The sequence below is a fragment of the Pelophylax lessonae genome, assembly GCF_965119305.1.
Source record: "Pelophylax lessonae genome assembly, chromosome: 3".
NCBI classification, from domain to species: Eukaryota; Metazoa; Chordata; class Amphibia; order Anura; family Ranidae; genus Pelophylax; species Pelophylax lessonae.
In genome coordinates, this window is record NC_138770.1 from 265,363,706 (window position 1) to 265,390,745 (window position 27,040).

The 27,040-nt window shown below is 41.8% G+C and overlaps 1 protein-coding gene across 1 annotated transcript in view; it reads right to left on the minus strand.

Annotated features, from left to right (window-relative positions):
- Positions 1-27,040, minus strand: part of SLC7A14 (solute carrier family 7 member 14) — a 107,823-nt gene that overhangs the window by 21,899 nt on the left and 58,884 nt on the right. The window contains exons 2-4 of the mRNA XM_082251952.1: positions 23,984-24,454; positions 12,998-13,234; positions 10,093-10,310 (exon numbers count right to left, since the gene is read on the minus strand). Of these exons, the coding sequence (XP_082108078.1) occupies positions 10,093-10,310; positions 12,998-13,234; positions 23,984-24,287 (759 nt within the window). The 5' untranslated portion in view covers positions 24,288-24,454. The remainder of the gene's footprint in view (positions 1-10,092; positions 10,311-12,997; positions 13,235-23,983; positions 24,455-27,040) is intronic.

Sequence of the window (27,040 nt, forward strand, 5' to 3'; positions counted from 1 at the left end):
AATACAACAAACGTCCCCCTTCGACGTGACCGAAGGTGACCCTAAAATAACAAACTGACCGCGACAAACAAAAAGGGGGGGGTGGGAGGGGAACCGCTGGGCTGTCTTCTTTCTTCGCTGCTTGACCGACGGAGTGACGTCTCCTCTGTGAGGGGATCCTTAAATGGGTCCTCTTGAACCCCTTCAGCCAATCAAATTGAACTCTTCATAGGCGGGAGAAACCGGCTCAGACAGGTCAGGGGCTTATTCTACCTAGAAACTAGAGTAAGCTAACTAACTTATGGCCAATCAGCTTAACTTAAAACTGACAGGCTTTAAACTGCCTAACGACTAACACTCTGCCTATTCTTTTCCTAAACTATCCTCACCTGCCACTACCCCATGAATAAAAGGGGGCCATTCGTTCCCTTTTCTTTTCATGGGGTAGTAGGCAGGATTTTCTTAAGTTTACTTATAACTATTAAAAAAGACACCTTCAGACTTAAATTTGGAATGAAAGAGGCCGCGGCCGTTTATTATTTTACACATTAAAGATCGATAAATCTTTTAAACTTTAAATAACAGCAGTATAGAACAAACCCGGTCCCAACGACCCAGGTTGTCATAACTCAACTAAATAAATTGACACATCCAAAAGGCAGGCGGCTCACACCCGCCTGGCACACCCCCACCACGCGGCCTCTTCCACGCAAGTGCCCAGATTGGCATTAAAAGTATCTAGGCCAATGTCTGATAGATGGGTGTCATCAAACCTATACAATCCACTAGTACCTCCCTCCAGCTCTATATGCCTAAAAGATAAAATACCAACGACGCGCAGCAGCTTCTCCAAAGCCCTGTTTACGCGCTTACGGATTTTTTCAAGCGGTTTCAAATAACAGTGCTTGAACCAAGCGTGTCTAGGTATAATCTCCGAAAAAACAATGGTCAAAAAAGGGAATGTTGACTTTAGTAATTGTAAGTCATCCCGGATAGCAAAAATCAAGTCTAACGTTCTTGCTCTGCCTACATCATTCCCCCCAAGGTGTACAACCAAGACATCCGGAGGGGGGAGAAACTGCAGTAGTCTAAAAATTTCCGGACGAAATTCCAACCACAGCATACCTCGCTTGCTAAACCACTGAACCCTAAAGTAATTGGGATCCAGACCGATGTTTTCGCCATAAGGACGTCTTCTGGCTCGTGCACGAGCCCAGTGCACGAAAGAATGTCCGATGATCCACACGTCCAGACATTGACCTGAAAAAATTTTTTAACAAACAGTGTCAGGGCGAATGTAAGTTTGAAAAACATCCGACTTCCACCTGCCCAACTTTTTAACAACTTGATCACCGAGACCCAATCTTGCCGCTTCGGTAGCAGCACCAATACGAAATGAATGAGAAGTTAACCTTTCCTCTTCCAAACCCAATTGAACGAGACATTTTTTAAAAACAGCATTGAATTGATAGCCAGTCAATGGCCTACCATCCCGATGATTAAACAAAAAAGCCGAACCGGCCGATCTGATTGTCAAAAATTTTTGCAATAGACGTACCGGACATATTGAAGAATTGAGAAACCTGTGCAAAATAACGCGCTTCCCAACACCCAATTGATCCGTCTTAGAGAAGCGTATTAAAATGCAGCATGACACGTCAGATAAAACCGCATCCGAGAGAAAAAGACCAGAGCTAAGCGTCCTACTCGTCGGCACCAGCTCCGATATCCTTAGTGCTGCAAAAAACATCAACGAAAAAGCCGCCTGAAAAAGGACCGACTCGTAATAGGAAAAACAAACGATCGACGTAACCGCACACAATCTCTCTAAAAGTGGGACAGTAATGGGCTTCCTAGAATCGGGCAAGAATTTCGCTTTACGGTAACCCTTCAGTGCCTGCCGCACTGTAAAAAAGGAAGAGCATGAAGGGAAATTTTTTAGCTTAACGAAAAAGGACACTCCTGCCAGAATTTTGGTTACGTGAGACCAAGCATATTCCCTATGGAATAAAGAATTTAAAAAAGATAACACCAAATTTTCCAAAAAACTATCGGGGGATGCACCCAATGACTGAAGATGCGACAGTCATAATGACCATGCTGATTGGTATCCCGCCATGGTCGCCGGAGCCAAAGAACGCAAAACATTCTTTGCTACCAAGTCTAGACTATGTGCCATAGGAGGCTCGGGTAATGACAGCTCTGTTCGTCCGCTTCCGGAAACAGCGTAAAAAATCGCTCCATCTGTAAGCGAGACAAAGCATCCGCCAAACCATTATCTTTGCCGGGGACAAAAGTCGCCTTAATCCAAATATTAAACGATAAGCATTTAGCTACTAAATACCGCAATAAGGCTATAACAGGAGGGGATTTTGAAGACAAACAATTGATAGCGAACATCACCCCCCTGTTATCAGTCCGAACCATTAATCTTCTGTTCCGAAAATGATGGCCCCAAATCTCCAGGGCCACCACAATGGGAAAGAGCTCGAGAAGAACACTGTTGCGTGTATAACCCAATTGAACCCATTTCTGGCACCAGCGATCAGCACACCAATGTGTGCGCCAGATGGCGGCAAAGCCTACCGAACCCGCTGAGCCGGTGAAGAGACAAAAATCCTTGTCAAGAACGAATTCTTCCTGCCAAAGACTTTTGCCATTGAAATCCGATAAAAACTGGAACCACACCAGCATATCCTCCCTGACCTCCTGAGTTAACCTCACGTGAGAATTTGGCGACTTCAGACCCGCAATCGTTGCATACAGCTTCCTGGAAAATAGCTTACCCAGGGGAATAACCCTGGAAGCAAAAGCCAGCAAACCAAGCAAGGACTGCATCTCCTTAAGGCGAACCTTACGTCTCCGGATCAAAGTTAGCAGGCAAAACTTCAATTTAGACACTTTGTCTAGCGGGAGCCTAAATTCCATTTCTTCGGAGTCGATTGTGATGCCTAAAAATTGAATGCAAGTAGACGGAAAAGCCGTCTTCTCATGTGCCAACGGGATCCCAAACAGCTCGCACAACTGAACAAAACCATTCAGCAAGCGCGAGCAGTCTGTAGACCCTGCCCTTCCCAAGAACAAAAAATCGTCTAAATAATGGACGATGTCAGTCGAATCGCAAAGGAGCGACACTGCCCATTCCAAAAAGGTGGCAAAACACTCAAAATAAAAACATGACAATGAACATCCCATGGGGAGACATCTGTCGAAATAAAAATTACCCGAAAAGAAAAACCCCAGGGAATTAAAGGCGTCCGGGTGGACCGGCAGCAGACGAAACGCCGATTTGATGTCCGCCTTGGCCATCAAAACCCCTTTGCCCAGACCCCTTAATTTAACCAAGGCATCGTCAAACGAAGAGTATTGGACCGTAGCTAAATCCTCGCTTATTTCATCATTTAAGGAATCCCCGAAAGGAAACGACAAATGATGAATAAGCCTGTAAGAATTAGGCTCCTTCTTTTGGACAATGCCCAAAGGGGAGATCCTAAAATCCTCAAAGGGTGGGACAGAGAAAGGGCCAGCGAATCTACCTAATTCTATTTCTTTACTTACCTTATCGGCCACAACCGATTCCAAACCCGCCATGGATCTAAGGTTATCTACCAACCTACAACCCTTACCGTAAAACTTGGGAAGAGGGAAACCATCCCGAAAGCCCTCAATTAGTAGGGTGGCTCTCACCCTGTCTGGGTAGCGCTGGAGCCACGGGAGCATGGCGGTGAGGTTCACTGGGGTTACCGCCCTTGTGTCCAAAACCCGGTGCCTGACCCCCTTGCTTCTTGAAGCATTTTGCAATGGGGTGGGCCCCAGAGCAAAAGGCGCATTCGTGCCGATACTTGCACGAACCCGGCCACTTACAGACGGATTCGTTGAAGTTGAAGCACACTCCTTTTCTAAATTGAAAACCCGGGGAGGCTGCTTGGGACTGTTGACTCGGAAAGGGCTGTCTGGAAAAAATAGACCTCTGGGGAAGAAAAAGGTCCAGCCAAAGGCTGACATCCTTAGTTCCCCATTTCATGGCAGGCTGCACCGCCAGTTTTTGGCGAAAAGCCACGTCATACTGGAACCATGATGTTCCACCAAAATTCTTGTAAGCTTCTAATATGATATCCGCGTGCTGGAAAAGCCCCACACTTTTGGTAGGGAATTTCTCACACATTACTGATGAAAAAATAAAGAAACCCTGCAACCAGTTATTGAAAGATTTGGAAACAGGGCGCCTTCGTTCCTCATCATCCTTCCTATCCCCTTTAGTAACAAAATCCCTAGCCGAAGGCAACAGTGACAACATATCAATAAAATGTCCCTGCCATATTCTCTCCTTAACCGATTCGGATAGGTGGAAACCTAGCGGGGACATTTCACAGGTGAGAGTTTCCCTAAGGGAAGTCTCAGGTAAATTTTGTGATTGAGCCAGGAGATAGGAAGCAGACATCTCAGAGTGCAAGCTCTGGGGCCTATGAGGTTCAACCTCCACATTGCCCACATGAGGAACCCAGACATCCCTAGGTGAAGGGGCATGCTGTGATAACCCCAAATCTCCAACTGGGTTGGCAGATACTGCCGTATCAGTGGCCGGTGTACCAGTCCTGCAGGACCCAGCAACCGGACTGTTCTCAATCATAGACCTAAAATCATTTAAAAAATTTTGAAGTAAGCCAGCAAAGGCTGGCAGGGGGGTACCGTCCTGAGCGACAGCACCCCCAGTGCTCATATCCGGTGTGGACTGTGTTCCCAGGGGGCCACTGCTCGAGGCAGATGCTGGCGACCCCTGCTGCTGTGTCCCGGGGGGCCTAGGGGCCCTAGTAGGGGCTGGAGGCCCGGGCTGCTGTATCCCAGATGGCCCAGACTCTGAACGTCTGGCTTGTGTGGTAGGCAAAATCCCTGGGGGCCTAGCGAGGAATGTGGGTGCTGGCATTGTGTCTATGAAGATCCCCTCACCTGATCTCGCCGGCGCGATCCCCTCCGGATTCCTGGTCCCGCCGCACGATCCCGCCGCCTCCGACCGGGCCCTCGCTCCGGGTCCTGGAGCAGGTCTTCCCGTTGGTCTTCTCCTCGGCGAGTCTTCACCTCCCCTCCCGGCGCGCCGGACGCCCGCCGGAGGGGAGAACCGTTGGCGCGGGGTGCGCCGCCTCTTCGCCGGCCCGATTCCTTGGCCGGTTCTTCCGGGTGTGGCGCGCCTGCGCACACCCCTCTCCGTGACGTCGTCCACGCCCGACGTCACCGACGATGACGCTCTTCCTTCCGCGCCCGCCGCGTCACCGGATCCTCTTCCGACGTCTCTTCCGGCGGCCACCGTCTGCACCGGTCCTGCGCGATCTTCAACTTCCGCCACTTCGGATGCCGCGACGAGCGGCAACTCGAAACACCGCCGGAGCCAGTCTTCACCGCCATCTTCTCCCGCCCGCTCGATCAGTCTTCTGAGGAGGCTCATCTTCGGCTGAGGTAAGCGGGGGCGCCTAACTCCTCTTCTTCGTCTCTTCTCCTCTTCACAGGAAAGCTGCCGCTGAATTCTTCCTCCCCGACCGCCTGCTGGACTACCGACAGTGGACCACTGCTCCCGCCGACGATGGACTCTGGAACCGCTGGAACCGCTGGGCTGTCTTCTTTCTTCGCTGCTTGACCGACGGAGTGACGTCTCCTCTGTGAGGGGATCCTTAAATGGGTCCTCTTGAACCCCTTCAGCCAATCAAATTGAACTCTTCATAGGCGGGAGAAACCGGCTCAGACAGGTCAGGGGCTTATTCTACCTAGAAACTAGAGTAAGCTAACTAACTTATGGCCAATCAGCTTAACTTAAAACTGACAGGCTTTAAACTGCCTAACGACTAACACTCTGCCTATTCTTTTCCTAAACTATCCTCACCTGCCACTACCCCATGAATAAAAGGGGGCCATTCGTTCCCTTTTCTTTTCATTCTGCTAAGTGAACAGCCTGATTTAGTAAATCAACAGTATTGCATCAACTTGAACCAGTCCTACCAAAAAACAATGGGTTTTTCTAGGTCCACGCATTTTTCCTATAAAATTGAAGCAATATTCATGGCAATGCATCTTATGTGAAACAGCACCTAAAAGCAGAAACTTTTGAAAACAAAGTCCCGGTTCACACTGGTGTGACGATTCAGTCCCGGTTCCCGCATTGCACCTGAATCGCTGGGGGGGGTGTCAAATGGAAAGGTAATGACACCCCCAGATCGGTTCTCAGATTGCAGTGCGAACTGTCAAATGGTGCAGGAATCAGACTGCATAGGGGTGAACACCTATGCGATCCAATTCTAATACGGACCAAAAAAATGGTCCTGCACTATGCCATATCGCACAGACATCACATGTGATCTGCACAGCAATGCAGTGCGAATCACATGCGATGTCTGTGATTGCACAAGTGTGAACCTCAGCCTAAAGACAAAAAAACAGCATTCTCCATTCAGCTAACATTTTCATTCATTATACTATAGGTTACCTGTTCTACCCATTACTGTGTTTGAGTCAGTAATGCAGATCTCAAGGTTATCACATCAGCGATGAATACATAGTCAGAAAAAAATAAACCCCCTTAATTACTAGCAGTGTCGATCTCTTGATACGACTGTTTGTGTTCCATACATGGAACAATTATTCTACAATCTGCCACATTGTGAGATATTTTCTGTCTATATATGTTTGACATCATGTTAACACCTTTATTACACAAATATTTTTTTGTAAATCTGTTGCAAAGTTTCTTACCTGCAGAGCCCACCAGTAACATCACTTCCTGTTGTAGACATGCATCATTCTTCAGTTAGCTGTTGGGCTGCCTATCTGATAGATCTGATAGGCAGGCCAACGGCTAAATAAAGGAGCAGACATGGTGGGCTGACATAGTTGCTGCTAGTTCTTAGGCAGCAGTGTAGTGTTGTCAGTCTGCAACAGGAAATGCTGTTGGCATGATCCTTAGGGAAGATACCATGCAACAGAGTCACAAAAAGTGATTTGCCTAAGAAAACAGTTTACAATGGGGTTTACTGTATATACTAAATGCGAATAGGCTGTTCACGTTGGAAAAAAGTTTTTTACTTTGCCAGGGAATTTTCCTTTAACTTAGTGAAGGTGCTGAAAATTCACTTTGCATATAATGCCCAACTATGCGCAAGAAAAATTAAAAAAAAAAACAAAAAAAAAAAACATTTTGGCTTGCACATAATTAAATGATGGAAGACAGTAGAGCTTCATCTCAGTCACAAAGCTGAGGGAAAACTTGCAAAGTGAACAGTCTGTTAGCCTTTAGTAAATCAAGTCCCAATGATGCTTGATATCAAACATATTGAAAAATACTTTTTTGTTTTAGAGACACTTTTATTTTTTCCGTTTTTCTTGCTTTAAGTGAAACTATACACATATGTTTAATTTACATTATCTTTTCTCTTTCTGTATGTGGATGATGGTACAGTCATTTTTTTCAATTAAAAAAATTGAAATACCTTTCTTCCTAATCAATATATAGATGTCACATGACTCAGCTCCTTCCCAGCCTGTCTGCAGGGAAACAGTGACAGGAGGAGCTTCTAGTCCTCAGCTCCAGGTCACATGTTCAAAATAAAAATAACAGCCTTAGGGCTATTTTTACAAAAAAATTAAATATTAATTGTAAAAATAAATATTGATTATCAATAACCTGTCTTAAATGGTCATACAAATATATATTTCAAATTAAATCTTTACTATTTTTTTTGTCAATAACATGGCTGTGGGCGGATTTCTGCCAGTCACAGGCTGTCACACCCCACCAGTCTGTGTCATAGAATAACAAGGAGGTGAAGCCTCCATCAACCAAGATGTAATATCCTGCCCCCATTGTGTTTTGCTGTTTAGTGGGCATGGAGGAGGAAAAGGGAGGTGTTTTCTTATTTGCCAGAAAGTATACACCCACATGTGTGACTCTATAGTCACATGGGCTGCTCAGATGTAAACAAGGAGGAAATGCTCAGCAAAGAAACACACTAAAAACTGAGCATGTGTGGAAATCTAATGACTCACCTAATCTATCAAATATCATTGCTAGAGGAAATATCCAAGCACAATATGAAATGATGTTAGCCTATAAGAACTAATCTATCATCCCCTTTAAAAAAACAAAAAGTGGCAAGCTTGGCTATTTCACCCTAGAGCCTCTGAGTTTCAGGTGTGATTCATTACCTAACACTACATTCTCTGTTACTTGTAAATTTAGTTAGTTTGATGATCAACCTCTGCTTACAGCTTGAACCCAATAGTGCTAGACAGGATTTGGTTATCGAGAATTATATAAACATTTGTTAACCTATTCTTTGTTGTAAACGGTTCTTACTATATGTGTTATTTCTACCACTAAGACCAGTTATAATGTATGTTACTGAATTTTTGTAACGATGTTCATTATAAACAAATAAAAATTTATAGTAAAAAAAAAAAAACTGAGCATGTGCGCCAGCTGGCAACACTGCTCTTTAAAATCCCCAACTGCAGTGGGGACATGGACAAAAGGGGGAGATAGGGAGCAGCAGGATCAACCAGGTTTTTTGCAGAATGCAGAAAATGAATCTCATAGTGACTCAGTGAGTATGAACAGCATGTAACACATTTATTGATAGTTTTTAATGATGATGGTTTAAAGACACTTTAAGATCACTATTGGCCTGTGCTAATATGCCTTGGTAAAAATCAATGAACTCAATATAAACATCTGTTTTTTCTCTATGGTTTTAACATTCATAAATGACAGAGAAAGTAGAAATCAAACAATGTGCACATACGCCCTTAATGTTTACATCATCTTGGTTAATGTCATAAAATGTCTTCAATCTTTATCCTAACAATATATCATCACATCTCTTTCTTTGTGTGCCTCTCTTTATTATGCATGTCTTTCTTTATATGTGAATTGATTTATGGCTGACAGTGTTTAAGCATGTTTAAGCAACAATAGTAGACATTGATAAAACGTTTGCAAGATAAAAATTGGGTAATTTCTGCGCTTTGTATATATTTTTTAAAGTGTGTGGATTTTCTTTATTATTTGTAAAACACAATTACACATCTTGATTCTACAAAGCCAATGGACAAAAAAACCTAAATTGATAAAGCTCAGAAAATGACCAATTTTAAATGACCCAGCCCCATGCTCCAGGGGACCCATGCGCTCTCCTGTATGCTTAGATAGGAGGGCGGCAGCATGTAGAAGAACCAATCCCTTTATATAGCCACTGAACACCCACTTCCCTTCCACTTCCTCTTGCAGACATTTAGCGGCTGCAGGAGGTTAATGGAACGCATCAATTCCTCCACATGCCGCTCTCGCTGCCTCCCGATCGCTGTCCTGCTGTCCAGGGCTCCTGTGTCCTTCCTTGGCCCCCCTTGTCCCCCTGCAGCACTGCTGGGTTTCCCCCTCCCACCAGCTGCTGTGGGGGGACCTGTCAGGATGAAAAGCAGGGAAGGAGTTGGTAAATGTCTAATTTACCGGCCCCTTCCTTGTCTTAATGAATAGAGTATGGATCACTAACTGTTTTTTTTTTTTAGTCATAGCTGGGGCATGTTAAACTGAGTTTACTACGCCTTAGTTTATGAATCAAGGGGAAGCTCTGTACAGGGGTCCTAAAACCAATGGTGGAACTACCAGGGTTGCAAAGGTTGGGCTCTGGCATTCCGCCACCGTGGGGGGACACCAAGACGGCAGGAAGTTGGCCTGCTGTGGGACCATAATAAAGGGTCCCACAATGGTAGTAAAGGGCCCCTAGGATCAGTGGGAAGGGCCCTGGTCGGGGGAAAGGTGGGGCTTTTATGGTTTCTGGCTCCGGTTTCTCTAAAGGTGCTAGTTCGGCCTCTAAACATGCAGACATTTTTTAAACATCTTTCACTGTTATACCGCATATTGCCAGTTCTTCATGTTGCAAATTACTAATTACTTTTCACATTATGGAATCCAGAATTTCATTTTTATATATATATATATATATATATATATATATATATTATATATATATATATATATATATATATATATATATATATATATATATATATATATATACACACACATACCATTTTCAGAACAAGATATCAGCAAAATTAGTTAAAATCTCATACCCCTGACCATCCATATGGTAGAAAATTTCCTTCCGACCAGTTTTTTCCACTGACGAAGAAAAGGCCAGCAATCATGATAAACACCCACACGGCCAAGTTAATCACATTCAACACATTATTAAAGCCAACTGAATTCTTTACTCCCAAGGCCACAATTATTGTCACAATGACTGCGATGACCAAAGCAAGGAGGTCTGGATAGGATTCTTCTCCTTTTCCTAGGAAAATAAGGGGGCATATGAATAGCAGTATAAAGTATGTAGACCTTTGTTTTACATAGAAATATAAGAAAAAACTCATTATGAAACAAGTCACCGCCATCTGATTACATTAAGAAGGATGGGTATGCCAGCAGCAAGTGTCTGATTATGAGTCATAAGAGTGAGTAATACACTTTGGTGATTCAGGCCTGCAGATAGTTGGTAGGCTGTGCTTCTCTGCAGCTCATGCATCATCTTCTGTACTAGAGCGTGCACATTTATAAACACAGACTGCATGTCACATAAGAATTGCCAGCCCTTCTGTCAGCTTCTCATGTGCTTTTATTGCATTCATCTAACTGACAGATGACACAGTTGAAATGATGGCAGGTATGTTCAAAAACATTACATTAAACTTATGCTACCAGTTATACCAACAGAGTGAAAAAGGGGAAGCAGTAGCTATAATAAGGCACATTATCCTAAAATATGAATTTTTACTGTGAAAACATCATATATAATGTTGAAGTGACATCGTGCACAGGAAACAAATGGTACAGACTTAAGCTACTAAACAAACATTTAAGATCAGTTCCAAACCATATATTATAATGGCAGTTTGATACAGTATGGCATACACACAAGAGTTAAAGTGCACCTGTGTCCAGATTATAAACCTTGAAGTATTTAAATAATATGTTTATAGACAAAAGGGAAAATGTAGAATTTGGGTTAAAAGACCCGTCGGTAACAAAGTAAGATAGTTTTGGCAGAAGGTATTTGATGCCCACGTTTTGGTTAAATCTACGTAATCTAAGTATGTAATCTAAGTGAGGATGTCTCCTGAGATTGCTTCATTGTCCTTGCTACCTGGTTTGAACAAAAATATTAAAGCTGGCATTCTCTAATCTTGCCTTGTCATAACCCAAACAACCATTTCCAGAATGTGGAGATCCACTAAAACTCCATCGCTGGCCGCATGGGTTACTATTTTTAACGTGGTTTTAAAATGTTTTTTTTTTTTTACCTTATTGTATTCCCTACATTTAGGTGAAAAATGTTTTACAATTTGCTCTGCTCCCCCACATCCCTAATACCTACCCAAGTCCTCAATCTATCTGTGCCTGGCTGCATCTCTTCTCTTCTCTCTCCCCCTATTCACAGGGACTGAGGCAGCAGTACGAGCCATTGGCTCCTGCTGCTGTCCATTCAATGCTATGAGGAAGGAATAGAGGACAGGACTGTAGACACACACAACCCAGCTCGGGATGAAGCTTGCACGTCTGCCAGGGAAGGGGAACCCCAAAAGAAGAGGTTTGGGCTGCTCTGTGTAATACCATTGCACAGAGCAGGAAAGTATAACATGTTTATTATGTTAATTTAAATAGAACTATGTCTTTAGAAATGCTTTAATGACATTATGAATATGGAAAACCAGTTGGCAAAGGACTATATTATAGGCTTATAGGGATTCTTTCTGTTTGGTGTGGTTGGGAGTGATACTGTTCCACTCCTTAATATATTTTCAGGTGTTGGCTGGACAACATCTGTTCTAATTAGTATACACTGTCCTATTTTTTTTTTTTTGTTCTTCTCTTTGGGGTTGTACTAAGGTATTTTCCTTGTAACTAAATAACCCAACAGTTTTTATACCCCTTTACTGTGGTCGCTTGATGGTTTGGATCTCCCTGTCAAAACTTTTCCCATCTTCCTGTTCCTTCCTTCCCTTCTCCCTTTCTACTCCTGTATTATTACCCAGATCCAGTTTAGAGCTCTACATTTGTGCTTATCTTTTATGTGTTCAAGTTGACCAAGTATTGTCCTAATTTTTATTATCCAACTACATTGTATTTCTGGTTGTGCGTGCAATCCATACCATCTGTTTCTCTTGTATGTCTGTCAAACCTGTCAGTCTATTTTTTTCAGTCTATTTAGTTAGTGTCTCAGTGGAGAGATCTCCGCTAACGTCCTGTCACAGACACTCAACAGGAAGTGTGAGGATATATTTATATAGTGAGAGGAATTCCCCTATTAGACTGTTTTTCAGTGCAACATATTTAGTCATTGGAAGATTTAACCTTACTTCTTGTTTTACGGACAAATTTTGGATTTCCCATCACTTTACGTCTTATTGACAGTGCTAACCTTGACAATAAGAGAAGACAAATATATTTAGAGGAACACAAAGAAGATGTAAATGTATCTAGCAGACAGCCGAACGCAATCAATCTTGACAGATTCTAAGTCCCCTTTGATGTGGACATTCCTCAGTCTGTTTTTGATTTGCATACATCAAGGTCTGTTCAGAATTATCGAACCAAACACAATAAGTTTGCATCCAGGTCCTTTCACTGTACGTTAACCTGACCAGATGTTGGAGGATATAGGTAAAAGGATGCACATTTATTTACATTCAGCACATCCATAGTGATCTGTTTTTACTCCATCATAAAATGAAGAAAAAACAAAGAAGATATGGATATCACATATGACTCAGCAAGGGATCAGTCTAGGACCCCCTGCTAAAATGGAATTTAGGCTGTCTGTTTGAAATGGACCTAATCCTTCCACACTGTATCCAAAACGAAAAACAAAATGACTTATTGCTTGTTCAGATTATATAAATACTTTATCGTGTATAGTCCAGGCACTGGAGCACTTTAAAATACATTTATAATACAAAAAAAACTTCAGAAGATAATTACCTAATCCATTTAAAGTCCCCACGCTTTCAATCATCCAATGGCTGATAGTGTGATTGGCGAGGGAGTCAAACATACTACTGAGTGCGCTGGCTCCAGCTGCTGTACCAATCAGATACTCCAAGATTAGATTCCATCCAATGAAGAAAGCCACAAATTCACCAACAGTGACATAACTGTATGTGTAGGCAGAACCCGTTGTTTTGGGAACACGAACCCCAAATTCAGCATAGCACACACCTGCACAAATGACACCAAAGATTTAAAGGGAAGGAATCCGGACTCCTAGTATTGTTAAATACAGAGAAGTGAAACATTTAATAACAAGAGGAAAGTTATTGGTTTGTAAACATTTAAATTTGTGGGTACAAGACCTTTATATAGAGTCTATAGATGTCACCATTTAAACTTATTCAGATAATTTAAACAAAAGAATACACTCACCAAAGTATTCAGATCCTTACTGGTTCTCTCGTTTTACTGAATAACAAATCCCAATATAAAACTTTTTTCTCTAAAGTATTTTTATTTCAAAACACTAAAACCACTTTTTTTTAAATTATATGTGAAAGTTGAAAAATCTTGAGAAACAAACAGCAAAAGGTTTTTAAAAATAGTTTATCTCCAAAGATCTTGAAGCCCTCTTGTGAAAATAAATAGGGCAAATTCCACCTGCAATTTCAAATCACAGCAAAACACACGATGCATGTTTGGGTATCATTCATTCTAAATGGCACCCCAAATGCAGTATGATTTTGCCGCGATTGTCACATGGCAAAAGGTGCATGTAAAAACGCGCCTGGCTCAGGGTCAAAATTTGATCTTTGAGCTTCTTTGCCACAACAAACGCACATATGTGTGACACATGGAATGGGGACTCAAGATTTTGAGCAGGTATGCTCCAGATTGTTGTTGCTGCATAATTTTAACTGCTTGCCGACCGCCGCAAGTAGATTTACTGCGGCGGTCAGCCCCTACCAGGCAGAGTGACGTTAATTAACGTCACTAGCCTGGGAGGGTCTGGGGAGCGAGCGCGCGCCCGCGGAGGCGCGCTCCCGCTCCCGCGCGGTCACGCACCCCCCCGCGCGTGTGACCAGCGGACCCGATGTCCGCCGGCCACTCGGCGATCGGCGGGGGAGAGGGAGAATGTCAGGCAGCTTGTGTAAACAAGCCACCTGTCATTCTCCTCGCTGTAAAGACACTGATTACTCGGATCTAGTATGTAGATCCGTTGATCAGTGTCCTTACAGCTAGAGCCACAGCCAATCACAGTAAGAATCACGCCCCTAGGGACACACACAGCCCCTCCCTCCCAAATAAAGTTAACCCCTTCACTGCCAGTGTATTTTTACAGTAACAGTGCATATGTATAGCACTGATTACTGTAGAAATGTCACTGGTAACCCCAAAAGTGTCAAAAATGTCAGTCAAGGGTCCGATCTGTCCGCCGCAATGTCGCAGTACCGCAAAAAAAATCGCAGATCGCCGCCATTACGCGTTAAAAAAAAAAACAACAAAAATGACAAAAATCTTTCCCTTTGTTAGTAAATGCGATAACTTTTGCGCAAACCAATCAAAATACGCTTTTTGCGATTTTTTTTACCAAACATAGGTAGGATAAAACAAATTGGCCAAAAATGTTAAAAAATTTTGATTTTTACATTTTTTTTTGGGGAATTTCATATAAAAAAATGTGAAAAATATTGCTATTTTTGCAAAATTGTCGCTCTTTTTTTGTTTATAGCGCGTGATCAAAAAATCGCACAGGTGATCAAATACCACCAAAAGAAAGCTCTGTTTGTGGGAAAAAAAGGACGCCAAATTCGTTTAGGTACAGCATCGCATGACCGTGCAATTGTCCGTTAAAGTCGCGCAGTGCCGAATCGCAAAATACCCCCTGGTCTTTTAGCAGGAAAATCCTCCGGGGCTTAAGTGGTTAAAATAGATTCACATATAAGCAGTTGAGTCATGATCAGGGTATTGCAAGTTCCATTGTAGAATATTTATCTTTTTATGTCCTTGAGCTGTCCCATAATTATTTTGGCCTTGTGCTTGTGATCATCATCCTGCTATAAGATGAACTTTGTCCTTCCTATCTTCAATTTTAGCAGGTTGAAACATTTCTTTGCAATTTGCACCACTTATTCTCTTGATGTGGATAGCCCCCTTCAGTCCAGATCCAGCTATTAAACTTTGCAAGCTCCGCTTCTCTCTGGCTTTTATCTAATCTTCTTCTTCATAGAGCATTTTGTAGAATGAGACTTCAAATACTTTTGCAAAAAACATTTCATTTTTAAGAACAATTCTTAAAAATGTTTTACATAATTTTACTGAAGAATTTGCTATTTAGTAAAATGAGAGAACTGGTGTGAATACTTTTAAAGGCAATGGTGTTCATTTACTGAAGTAGGAGAGAATGTTACCTTGGTTAAGTGAATATAGGAAATCTGTGTTCCCTTCATTGAATCCAATGTGCAAGCAAAAATCCCATCTTTTAAAGTCTCCCCTGCCCATGGATGAGTATTTAAAGTTAACACAGCTGCACCTTATTCATTAAAGCAGACCTTTACCCTAAATTGAAACATACTGTATTTTCTCCTGCCTTCTTCTCTTCCCCCTCTCATATTTGGATATAAGTTTTTTTTTTTTTTTTTTAAAACATTACAGAGTTTTGTGCTAACATTGGCAACCCCTTCCCCCCAGATTTTGTACATGTGCAGATGTGTCTCAGGATTTTTTGGGTCCCAGCAGAGCCCTGCAGCATATTTGCGCATGCACACAGAGCTCTTCTTCAGCAAATCTTCACTCGCACCAGAATAATAAAGATAGCGGCTCACTTAATCACCATGCTCAAATGCAGCACAGACCACTTTAACTCCATTTCCCATAACTCCCAGGGTTCTGGACACACCTGGGAAATATACGTTCCTCAATTTCTCAGGTGCTCAGAGAAACCATTTTTGATGAGGTAGCTTGGCGAGTGATCTGAAGCTAAGTGAGAGGCCCTCCACTTTCAAGACCAGCTTGTGAGCAGCCAGACCACACGCAGCTTCACTGGAAGACCAGGTATTGTGGGAAGCTTCACCCTGATTGCTACCAGAGAACTTCAGATCCAGTGGGATGGACCTTCATATTTGACCCTTGGATCTCTCCAGCTGTTTGTCTGTGTTACCAGAGCTACCTCGGACTTCACTGAAAGGCATGCTATCTATGAGGATAATTGCAAGCAGCAACAGTTCTGAACTGTTTTACTGAAGTAATGATTCTCAGCTAGCCTCTCTGTTGTTATAGAGCTTTATAGAAACTATGCTATGCAGCCATGTTACCCTTGAGCCACACAGATATTGTTATGAAGGGTCCATATCTGTGTAGCTCCCATATTGCACACGTGTTTTTGCCATCTTGAACCTGCAAGTTACATTATTACTTCCTATCTAATGATTTTTCCGATTACCTATCCTGTTAAAGAAACCAAATTGTAATACAATCAGGCTGTTTAAAAGAGAACAGCTAATAGGCCCATTCACACTGCTGTGCTGTAGTTGTAAATGGCACCCCAACACACCAGCAAAGCATACCTGCATTAAAACACATCACAATGTCTGGTAATTCACTAAGTCTTTTGGGGTGCTGCAGTAACAAAAATGCAGCAAGTCTGATTTTTGGTCTGTTGTGGTGTGCTGAGCAGTCTATTTAAGCAAATAAATCACATGTTAAGATGTAACATGATTTGCGCTAATGTCTATGCGTTAAATGCAAAGCACCCGACTGGTGTGAATGGACCCTATAATGACATTGTTTCACAATTCCCTATGTAAGTATAGATTAAAAGTCCTCAATTCAGGATTTCTATGTCTAAAAAAATATTCCCATCTGTTCAGTAAATGTTTTCTGCCAGTTATGCCCAGCAACAGACATGAGCCTATGCAGACTAATATATAATAGGTACAATTGTGGGCAATTAGAGATTATTGTGTTATACAAATGAATGCAAACCACAAATGTCTCTGTATGAAGCCACCCATCTTCATTTTCTAATTTGAATCCTGGCAGCGGAGACCAGAATGAAATTAATCTGTGTGCAGAAGAAGGGGAAATTTGGCTAGGAGTAAGTGCTGTTGCTGCAAATTTGTGTAACTCATACGCAATGCCTCTATTTTTCCTTACACAGCGGTGAAGGGTCATAAATTGTCTGCAATCATCTAAATGAACAGATCCTGTTCCAAAGTATAGTCTAATGCTGTTTAGTAGAACTGGGACTGAAAGCTGCTTAAACTGGAAATGCCTGATCTTTGAAGTGAAGGGTTAATGAAATCGAGATATTGTTTAATAATGACAGGGATTTATGACCATTGAGCTCAGTACAAATGTCCTCATTAAAAGCAATTTGCTGCATGAGCACTGCACATTGACATGGTTTATGTCCATCCTAATCATTTTGATTATCTATACTGAATTGAACTGAAGCTTCTTTTCAAAGAGTATCACAGGTAGCATTTATGATTAGTGGTGCACAAGCAGCCCTGAGAAGAGTCATTTACGTGTATCACCACAATGTAATTATATACTTGAGGGTTGAGCAGTTGATGAGGGGACAGTGCTTCAGATGCCTGCGCCAAAGACTAAAGAACTTCACTTCCCCATTTACATTTTCTATCCCCCCCCCTTACTTGACCAAAAATAAATATACTCAAATAGCCATCAAACATCTATTTCAAGTGCAACCGGTTGCTTTGCTGCCACATGCCCGTTCCCATGCTGTCATCTTCTCTTACATCATTGAACAGCTGGCTGCCTCTTTGGGGTTCTTGCAGATGGACCCCTGATGACTTCCCGCTGCACATGCACACATGGGCAGTATGCCAGAGATTGTCTGCTTATGTTTGTTGCAGCTCTGGGATTTCTACCCCCATGCCCTCACAAAACCTACCCTTTAACCCTCCCAGCCATGTGTATTGTAAAAAAATAAAAAATAAAAATTAGTATACATACCTATTTTCTAGGGATGCACGGATCGGATATTCTGATTGGATATCGGTGCTGATATGGCCATTTTAGATGGATCGGGGGATCGGTAACACTGACCGATCCACTGGCCGATCCGGTTTTTGCTGAGTAACGGCTCAGCCATCCCTTACTTGGTGCAGTAGTAGTATGGGATGGGAGTCGCCACTTCCTGTATAGGTCCGGCTCTCAGGCAGAGTGATATCAGATGCACTCCGCCTGTGAATGGAGGAGCCGTACACATGAAGCAGCGGCTTTGCTCTCTACTGCAGCCACTTGCTTTGTGTGTAGCTCCGGATCGGGTCCGGTATCGGCGATTTCACAATGCCACATATCGGTATCGGTATCGGGTCCAAAAAAGTTGCATCCCTACTATTTTCCAGCTGTCTTATGGACAGTTACATTAAACGTAGGTGGTGGTGGTGGTTAGCAGTCCTTGATAATGCAGAGAGAAACACACACATAGGGAAATGGCTGATGCTTTCTGCATCATCCTCATATACAGCCGTGGCCAAAAGTTTTGAGAATTACTCAAATACTAATTTTCACAAAGTCTGCTGTTTTAGTGTTTTTAGATCTTTTTGTCAGATGTTACTATGGTAAACTGAAGTATAATTACAAGCATTTTATGAGTGTCAAAGGCTTTATTGACAAATACATTAGGTTTATGCAGTCAATATTTGCAGTGTTGACCCTTCTTTTTTAAGACCTCTGCAATTCGCCCTGGCATGCTGTCAGTCAACTTCTGGGCCACATCCTGACTGATGGCAAGCCCATTCTTGCATAATCAATGTTTGGAGTTTGTCAGAATTTGTGGGGTTTCTTTTTACAGAATTTGTGGGGTTCACCTTTTCCTCCCCAGACAAGGTTTTTTGCGGGAGGCCCCAAACAATCAGAAAGAGGGATTTATCAGTGAAAATGACTTTACCCCAGTCCTCAGCAGTCCAATCCCTGTACCTTTCACAGAATATCAGTCTGTCCCTGATGTTTTTCCTGGAGAGAAGTGGCTTCTTTGCTGAGCTTCTTGACACCAAACCATCCTCCAAAAGTCTTTGCCTCTCTGTGTGTGCAGACGCAATCACACCTGCCTGATGCCATTCCTAAACAAGCTCTGCACTGGTGGTGCCCTGATCCCGCAGCTGAATCAACTGTAGGAGACACTCCTGGCGCTTGCTGGACTTTCTTGGGCGCCCTGAAGCTTTCTTCACAAATGCAGTGGAAATTTTTTTATGGGATTAAGTTCATTTTCATGGCAAAGAGAGACTTTGCAATTAATTGCAATTCATCTGATCACTCTTTATACCATTCTTGAGTATAAGCTGATCGCCATCATAAAAACTTAGCAGACTTTGTGAAAATTAATATTTGTGTCATTCTCAAAACTTTTGGCCACGGTTGTACATCCAGTCAAGCATGATGAAGCAACGCCAGGGCGTGTTCATAAAAGCCTGGATTTATTGAATTATAAAGTACATTGTGGAACCCAGAAAGGAATGGCAGTGGTGAGTCTATGTGGGTACAGTGCTGGTGAATTTCATTTAAACAAAAGGACAACTGGAGTTCTGAATATACACAGTGCATACAATAATCAAAAATCTTGTACAAGCCTGTGAAAATTTACATAAATATGTATTTATTTTTTTCAGAGCTTTCTTTTTATGTGATAGCCAATATATCTTTTCGTTTTATTGGTTCATCTCCAAATTTTATTATCTCCATTGTGAGCAAACACCTCATGGTTTTTACAGCTATTGGTCCGCCTAACGGATGCAATGACATAGCAACATGCCAACCACAGGTTACACAAGCATAATTTATATCAATCAAGCCGTAATCTAATTATTCTCACTGCCAGTGAGGTCAGTTCTGGTAGCAATGTCTTCTTTAGTAGTCATCTCAGCTGCTATAGCCAGACACAAATTGGGATTTTCCACATTTCTTCTGCGCATGAGGTTGCCTAGAAACAGATGTGATGACACAGGTTGCAATATGACCGCAAATATCTGAGCGTTTTACTTCCTACGCCATTCCTGGTATTATCAATGCAGTGTGTCCTTGGAGGCTCACTTTCTACAGATGAAGAATTTCGGACAGACTGAAACACAGTTTGATGGATACTAAGTTCAAGAACAGATCACTGACATTCCCTGGAGTATAAAGGAAATGTCTTACAACGGAGGAGTTTTTTTTTTTTAGAGCTTAACTGTACAAAACAGGCCCAAGAATCATTCTACCTAGTTTAAAGTGGAACTACAGTCAGGTTAAAAATTAGGAGTAAATTTAATGCCTGATTTTGTGAACTGTCCGTAATTTTTATGTAAACTGTAGCATAGCAGTTTTTGTAAACTGTTATTTTTTACAAATCGACACACTGCGGATGGGTACATTTCAGATTAAAGGCAGTTTTATTACTGACTGGCATTGCATTATGTGTAACGGTTATATTATTGAATGAAATACACAGAAATAGGATGCTATTCTACTCCCGACTCATATATGGACAAATTATTTTTTAATGAGCAGTGCATCCAAATAAAAAAATTCACTTTCCATGGTAATGATAGAATTTTGTGTATAATGTTTGAATTTCTGCAATTTGAGCTCTCCCAGATATTTACCCCAAAATATAATCATCAAAATCTTCTGATTAAAGTTATATGCTGTAAGTGTGATTTTTTTTATGTAAAAAAGCATACAACTGATTGGTGTAAACACCAGTTAAGAAACTACCATTAAGAAATGAGCAGTTCAGACGAGCAAGGATACAAATTATCAGCATTTTTTCACTTTTCCAATCTTTAAAAATTGAAATTACTTTGCATTTGTTTCTGTAAGCATTTGACACATGCACAGTAAAGGCAAATGTGATCCAGATCATCCAATGCCATTGTTGGGACCTGAGAATTGATCTGGGAAGAGAATATTTTTTATTGATTTATTTTTTTAAAAATGCATCTGTGCAGAAACAAATTACTTTAATAGTGATCAGCTGCAATCAGCCAGCAGTAGATCATTATATCAGTGATCTATTGCTGCGGAGAGAAACTGAACAGAGCTTCTAAAGCCCCGTGCACACATACCGATTGTCAGCCGTAAATATTCGGCCGATGACCGATCGGCCGATTGTTGGCTTGTTAGTATGATTGCTTCCGACAGCCGAAAGCGCACTTTCGGATGAAAAGAATCAGTCATGTAGGCATTAAAATTTTTGTTGGCCAACACCAGAACGGCCGATTGTTCGCCAGTCAGTACAGAATTCGGCCGACAATCAGCAGATTTGCAAGACTGGGCATGCTTCAGAAAAGAAAAAACACAGGGAAAGTTAACCATCACATGACATCACTTCTGCAGTCGGCTGTTGTTGGCCGACAAAATTCGTGTGCAGTCTTTTGCAGTTTTCAACAGACACGACAGCCCTGGACAAAAGACGGCCGATCGTTCGGCACGTGTGTACGGGGCTTAAGAGGAAGTTCTGTGATTTCACTCATGATGTGACATCACTTCCAATATAAACACAATGCAGTAGCAGTTATCTGCTGAAAGAGCCCCCAAGGATCGTACTGTAGCAAGATCAGAAGACCGGGAGCTCATTGTTTCAGCTCTTGGACTTAGTGCAGTATGTTACTCTTACTGACAACCAGCAGTTCCAGCCCACCTACCATCTGGGACCCACAAAAGCAAGGTGTCATTTTAAAATGGTGCTGGGATGAATAGCTACTATCGGTGACATTTTGAAACTGCATCTGGGAATCAAGTAATTAAAACACCACAATCTACACTAAATCAATTGTTACTCTTTAGTTATCATAGAGCTCACACTTCAAAAAAAAAAACAAAAAAAAACTTCCATAGGGGATTGGACTGGGCCAGCTTTTTAAATGGCTTGGGAACTTTGATGCCAAGGTCACTCACACAAGTTTTCATGTCTGCTAGGGCCATTATAAGGTAATCCTATTGTTTATGCTGGATTCGCTATTTTCTTACACTATACCATGGAGGGTACACATATGTTTTTGCCTTAGTAGTTCCTACACCCTAGTAGAGACATTTCTTTATGTCCCCGGTATTTCATTGCTCTCTCCAATGTCTGAACTTGGTTCTGTTTTAGCACTTCCCACACTGTCTCTACTACTTTCTTTGACATCTCTCCCCCACACAATGTGCCAAGCCATGTTCCATGGCAATTACTGTCCTCCCCCATCCACACTTTGTTTTCTGTCACCTCTACCTCTATTGTCCCCTTCTGTCACCTACCCTTATTGTCCCCCCTCTCCTCTGTTCACACTACTACTTCCTTATGTCTGCACCCTGATCCATGTTACTGTGTGCTGCTTTCAGCACTATATACTCACCAATCCCTTGTACATTTTACAGTACCTAAATTCTGAGCCACCTTAGCATACTTTCAGCTGTCTTATTACTTCCAATCCCCTCCTGCATACTCTACCCTCTACAATCCTCTTCTGAACATGCTGTCATGTCCTCTATACAGTATACACTATATTGGTAAAAGTATTGGGACACCTTTACACACACATGAACTTTAATGGCATCCCAGTCTTAGTCCGTAGGGTTCAATATTGAGTTGGCCCACCCTTTGCAGCTATAACAGCTTTAACTCTTCTGGGAAGGCTGTCCACAAGGCTTAGGAGTGTGTATACGGGAATGTTTGACCATTCTTCCAGAAGAGCATTTGTGAGGTCAGGCACTAATGTTGGACAAAAAGGCCTGGCTCGTAGTCTGCGCTCTAATTCATCCCAAAGGTGTTCTATCGGGTTGAGTTCAGGACTCTCCACCCCATACTCGCTCATCCAGATCTTTATTGACCTTGATTTGTGCACTGGTGCGCAGTCATGTTGAAACAGGAAGGGGACCATCCGCAAACTGTTCCCATAAATTTGGGAGCATACAATTATCCAAAATATCTTAGTATGCTGACGCCTTAAGAGTGCCCTTCACTGGAACTAAGAGGCCAAGCCCAAACCCTGAAAAACAACCCCACACCCTAATCCCCCCTCCACCAAATGATTTGGACCAGTGCACAAAGCAAGGTCAATAAAGACCTGGATGAGCAAGTTTGGGGTGGAGGAACTTGACTGACCTCAATCCGATAGAACACATTTGGGATGAATTAGAGCAGAGACTGCGAGCCAGACCTTCTCGTTCAACATCAGTGCCTGCGACCTCACAAATGTGCTTCTGGAAGAATGGTCAAACATTCCCATAGACACACTCCTACCTTGTGGACAGCCTTCCCAGAAGAGTTGAAGCTGTTATAGCTGCAAAGGGTGGGCCACATATTGAACCCTACGGACTAAGACTGGGATGTCATTAAAGTTCATGTGCGTATAAAGGCAGGCATCACAATATTTTTGACAATATAGTGTATGTTCCTGCACATACTGCATCCTGTCATACCTTCTGACTCTCCTTTCCTACAGATATTATAAATAATATTAATTACCTGCTTTATGTTTATTAACCTGTTACACATGTCGAATAAACAAGCATTAAATTACATAAAAATTATTAGTAAACGGTACAGGTAGTATTCCATAGCGTGTATAGTGTGTAAACATTTTTCACACCTTTGCTATTTTTCACATTTATTGCAAAGTCTATTTTTCCCAATTAAAATATATGAATATTGAAATAATGTAGAATATGTAGCAGATAGTAGGTGCACTCAATGGGACTTACAGCAGGAGGAATTTGCCAACATAGTTTAATCAATGTCAACGTTTCTGTAGTGAACATTGAAATAATGATATATTTACACTGCAATGTATAAAATATTTACCAATTTGACAATATTTCTTAAGGTTGATGCACAGTAATCATTAAAAGGCATTTCTATAATTATTATATTATCATTACCAAGTAAGATATTCAAGCTCTGGAAAGGCCATTTATTATAAAAAAAAATAATAATAAAAATAGACTCCTGTTGAACTGCAGATGTTGGAGAAACCTTATATTGCTTACCTGACAAAATGGATGCCACAGCTGCAATAATAAAGGACACAATGACTCCAGGTCCAGCCATTTCCTTAGCAACTAGTCCAGAAACAACGTACATCCCAGTGCCAACACAGCTGCCGACACCAAGTGAAACAAGGTCCACTGTAGTAAGTACACGAGCCAATTTGGTTCCATGAGAAGAGGTTCCTGCAGTTCCTTCTAGCATGGACTCTACAGGCTTGGTTCGAAGCACTCTTGCATTGATCGCATGCCATGTGGCCCTCCATGGAATCCGTCTTGGGTCCAGATATGAAAGGAACCCACTCATGATTTAAAGGATGTTTAGCAAGTAGTGACAAGAACAGCTGCGTGGAGGTCACTACAGACTCTCCCAACATCCAGATTTATAATGACTCAGTTGTGTTGATCTCCTGATCCAAAAGGCAATTCATGATATTTCATCCAATCTTCTTTAAAGATCTTAACACAAACAACCTGTAAGACAATACAAAAGTGTAAATACATTAATGGCTGTCAACTATTTAGTAAAATATAAGGGCAAACATTTCTAGGGTAGTTTCTAAGTTTTGTGTTCTTTGCTGGTTGACATGTTAAGACATTTAGTGCTTCTTGAGACAATTGGGTTAAGGTCTAAAGGTCTAGAATATTTCAAGCTGTGAATGGATAGAAAACCAATATAAAGATTGCATTTGAAGATTTGTGATTGATAAGGTTGTAAGTCGTGTACCCCAAGCTTTGGTTTTGGAGCTATTGCATTGTAATCTATTTATAAAATATATAAGGGCTTGGATTAAAAATGCAATGTCTGTGTTTGTAGATGACACAAAGCCATGTAGTAGAATACAATCACTGTAAGATATTTCAAATTACTAGCTGACCTTTTGTTTGCGGTGTAAGTGTAAAGTATGGAGAAGCATCTAGGTATTCAGGCAAGTCATAAGCTAAATTGCTGCATTCATTGTTATCTGCAGCTTCTAGAGAAAGTAAGATATTTTCCTTTTTATTTTCTTTGTTCAATCAACTTTTATTGGAGAAAAAAAGGGTTATGCTTTAGGCACGTACCGTATATACTAGAGTATAAGCCGTCCCGAATATAAGCCGAGGCACCTATTTTTACCACAAAAAACTGGGAAAACGTATTGACTCGAGTATAAGCCTAGGGTGGGAAATGCAGCAGCTACCTGACCCAACTGGGCCACCATGAAACAGAAACCCAAAACAGATGCTGCAGGCATGGTGCAGGGGCTGCGGACATGGTACAGGAGATGCAGGGCTGAGGGCATGGTACAGCAGATGGTACAGGCATGGTACAGGAGATGGTACAGGCATGGCACAGGAGATGGTACAAGAGATGGTACAGGCATGGCACAGGAGATGGTACAGGCATGGCACAGGAGATGGTACAGATATGGCACAGGAGATGGTTCAGGCATGGCACAGAAGATGGTACAGGCATGGCGCAGAAGGTACAGGCATGGCACAGATATGGTACAAGCATGGCACAGATGGTACAGGCATGGCACATATACGGCACTGATGGTACAGGAGATGGAGTGCTGCGGGCATGGTACAGGAGTCTCACTTACCTTTACCTGCAGTGCTGCGGAGGAGTCTCACTTACCTTTCTGCCTTACATTTAAAAATGGCACCGCCCGGCAACAACACGTCACTGCGCATGCGCTGTCTGCCTAGGAATAGCCGAATGTGTACGGGCTTTCCCGAGCGGCGGGAAGCGCATGCGCACTTACCGGGGAAAAGGTAAGCGAGACTGTGACTCGAGTATAAGTCGAGGGGGGGGGGCTTTTTTAGCATGGTAAAACATGCTAAAAACTTGGTTTATACTCGAGTATATACGGTATAAAGCCTTTTAATTCAAAGCTTTTTAGTTCAAAGATTAGGATAAGAAACTCCAAGAGTTTCACTGGTAAAAGTCACATTTTAATTGTGGTAAGGTGGAACTGCAGGCTGGATGGAAAAATAACGTCAACATCAGGAGACAGCGCTAAGGGAACAAACTTTTCAGAGAAAGGGAATTCAATAGGACACGGGGGCACTCCCTAAAACTGAAAGAAAAACTGTTTAACCTTAGACTGCGTAAAGGGTTCTTTACTGTCAGAGCAGTAAGGATGTAGAATTCTCTTCCACAAGCAGCTGTATCAGCAGGGAGCATCAATAGTTTCAAAAAACTTTTAGATGGGCACCTTAAAGACTGCAACATTCAGGAGTATACAATGTACAGTTAACAGAAAACACACACATCATAGGTTGAACTGGATGGACTGATGTCTTTTTGCAACCTCAGTAACTATGTATCTATGTTAGTTGACAAGAAATGAAAGTGGGAGAAGAGAGAAGATAGGATGCAGGGAAATGGGTTGCAAGCCATTTAAAGCTGTATTAAACCCAAAACCAAAACCAAAAATGTAATTTATTGCAGCTTACCATTCATTAGATATGGTTGCCTCATTCGTTTTCTTTTATTTTTTTATTTTTTTACCCTCTGTTTTTACCTGGTGATCTGGCTCCGTGTATGGCCAGCCTAAATCTCCAACTTTATAGATGATTAGATTGTGATTAGATTAAAAGTCTGTCAATAGATTCAAAACACATTTTCCTCCTAGAGAATGTATTAATTTATTAGTCTGATCAATAGAAAAATCAAAATTCAACAAAAATCAGTTTTGTGGTCAAGAAAAACCAGCACGTCCATTATAGTACAAAAATTCAAGCTAACCACTGACACGATTATTCGTCAGAGATCTTTTCTATCACGTGTGCAGTAGCGATGTGTAATGAATCTAATCACAGTTACCCAGTTGTTAATTGCAGCTGGAGTCTTCTACAGATGCACATAATTGAGGAACTAAAATAATTCAGAGACTAAAGGAATAATTACAGGGGAAACAGAGTAATTAGGTTCTGGCACACCAGAATAACATAAATGAAAGTCACAGAAAAACATGCAATACCATACAATTGCTGTATTTACAAAAGGTTATATCCATAGCAGACATGAAGCTGCTTTAATTAACCACTTAAGCCCCGGAAGATTTTACCCCC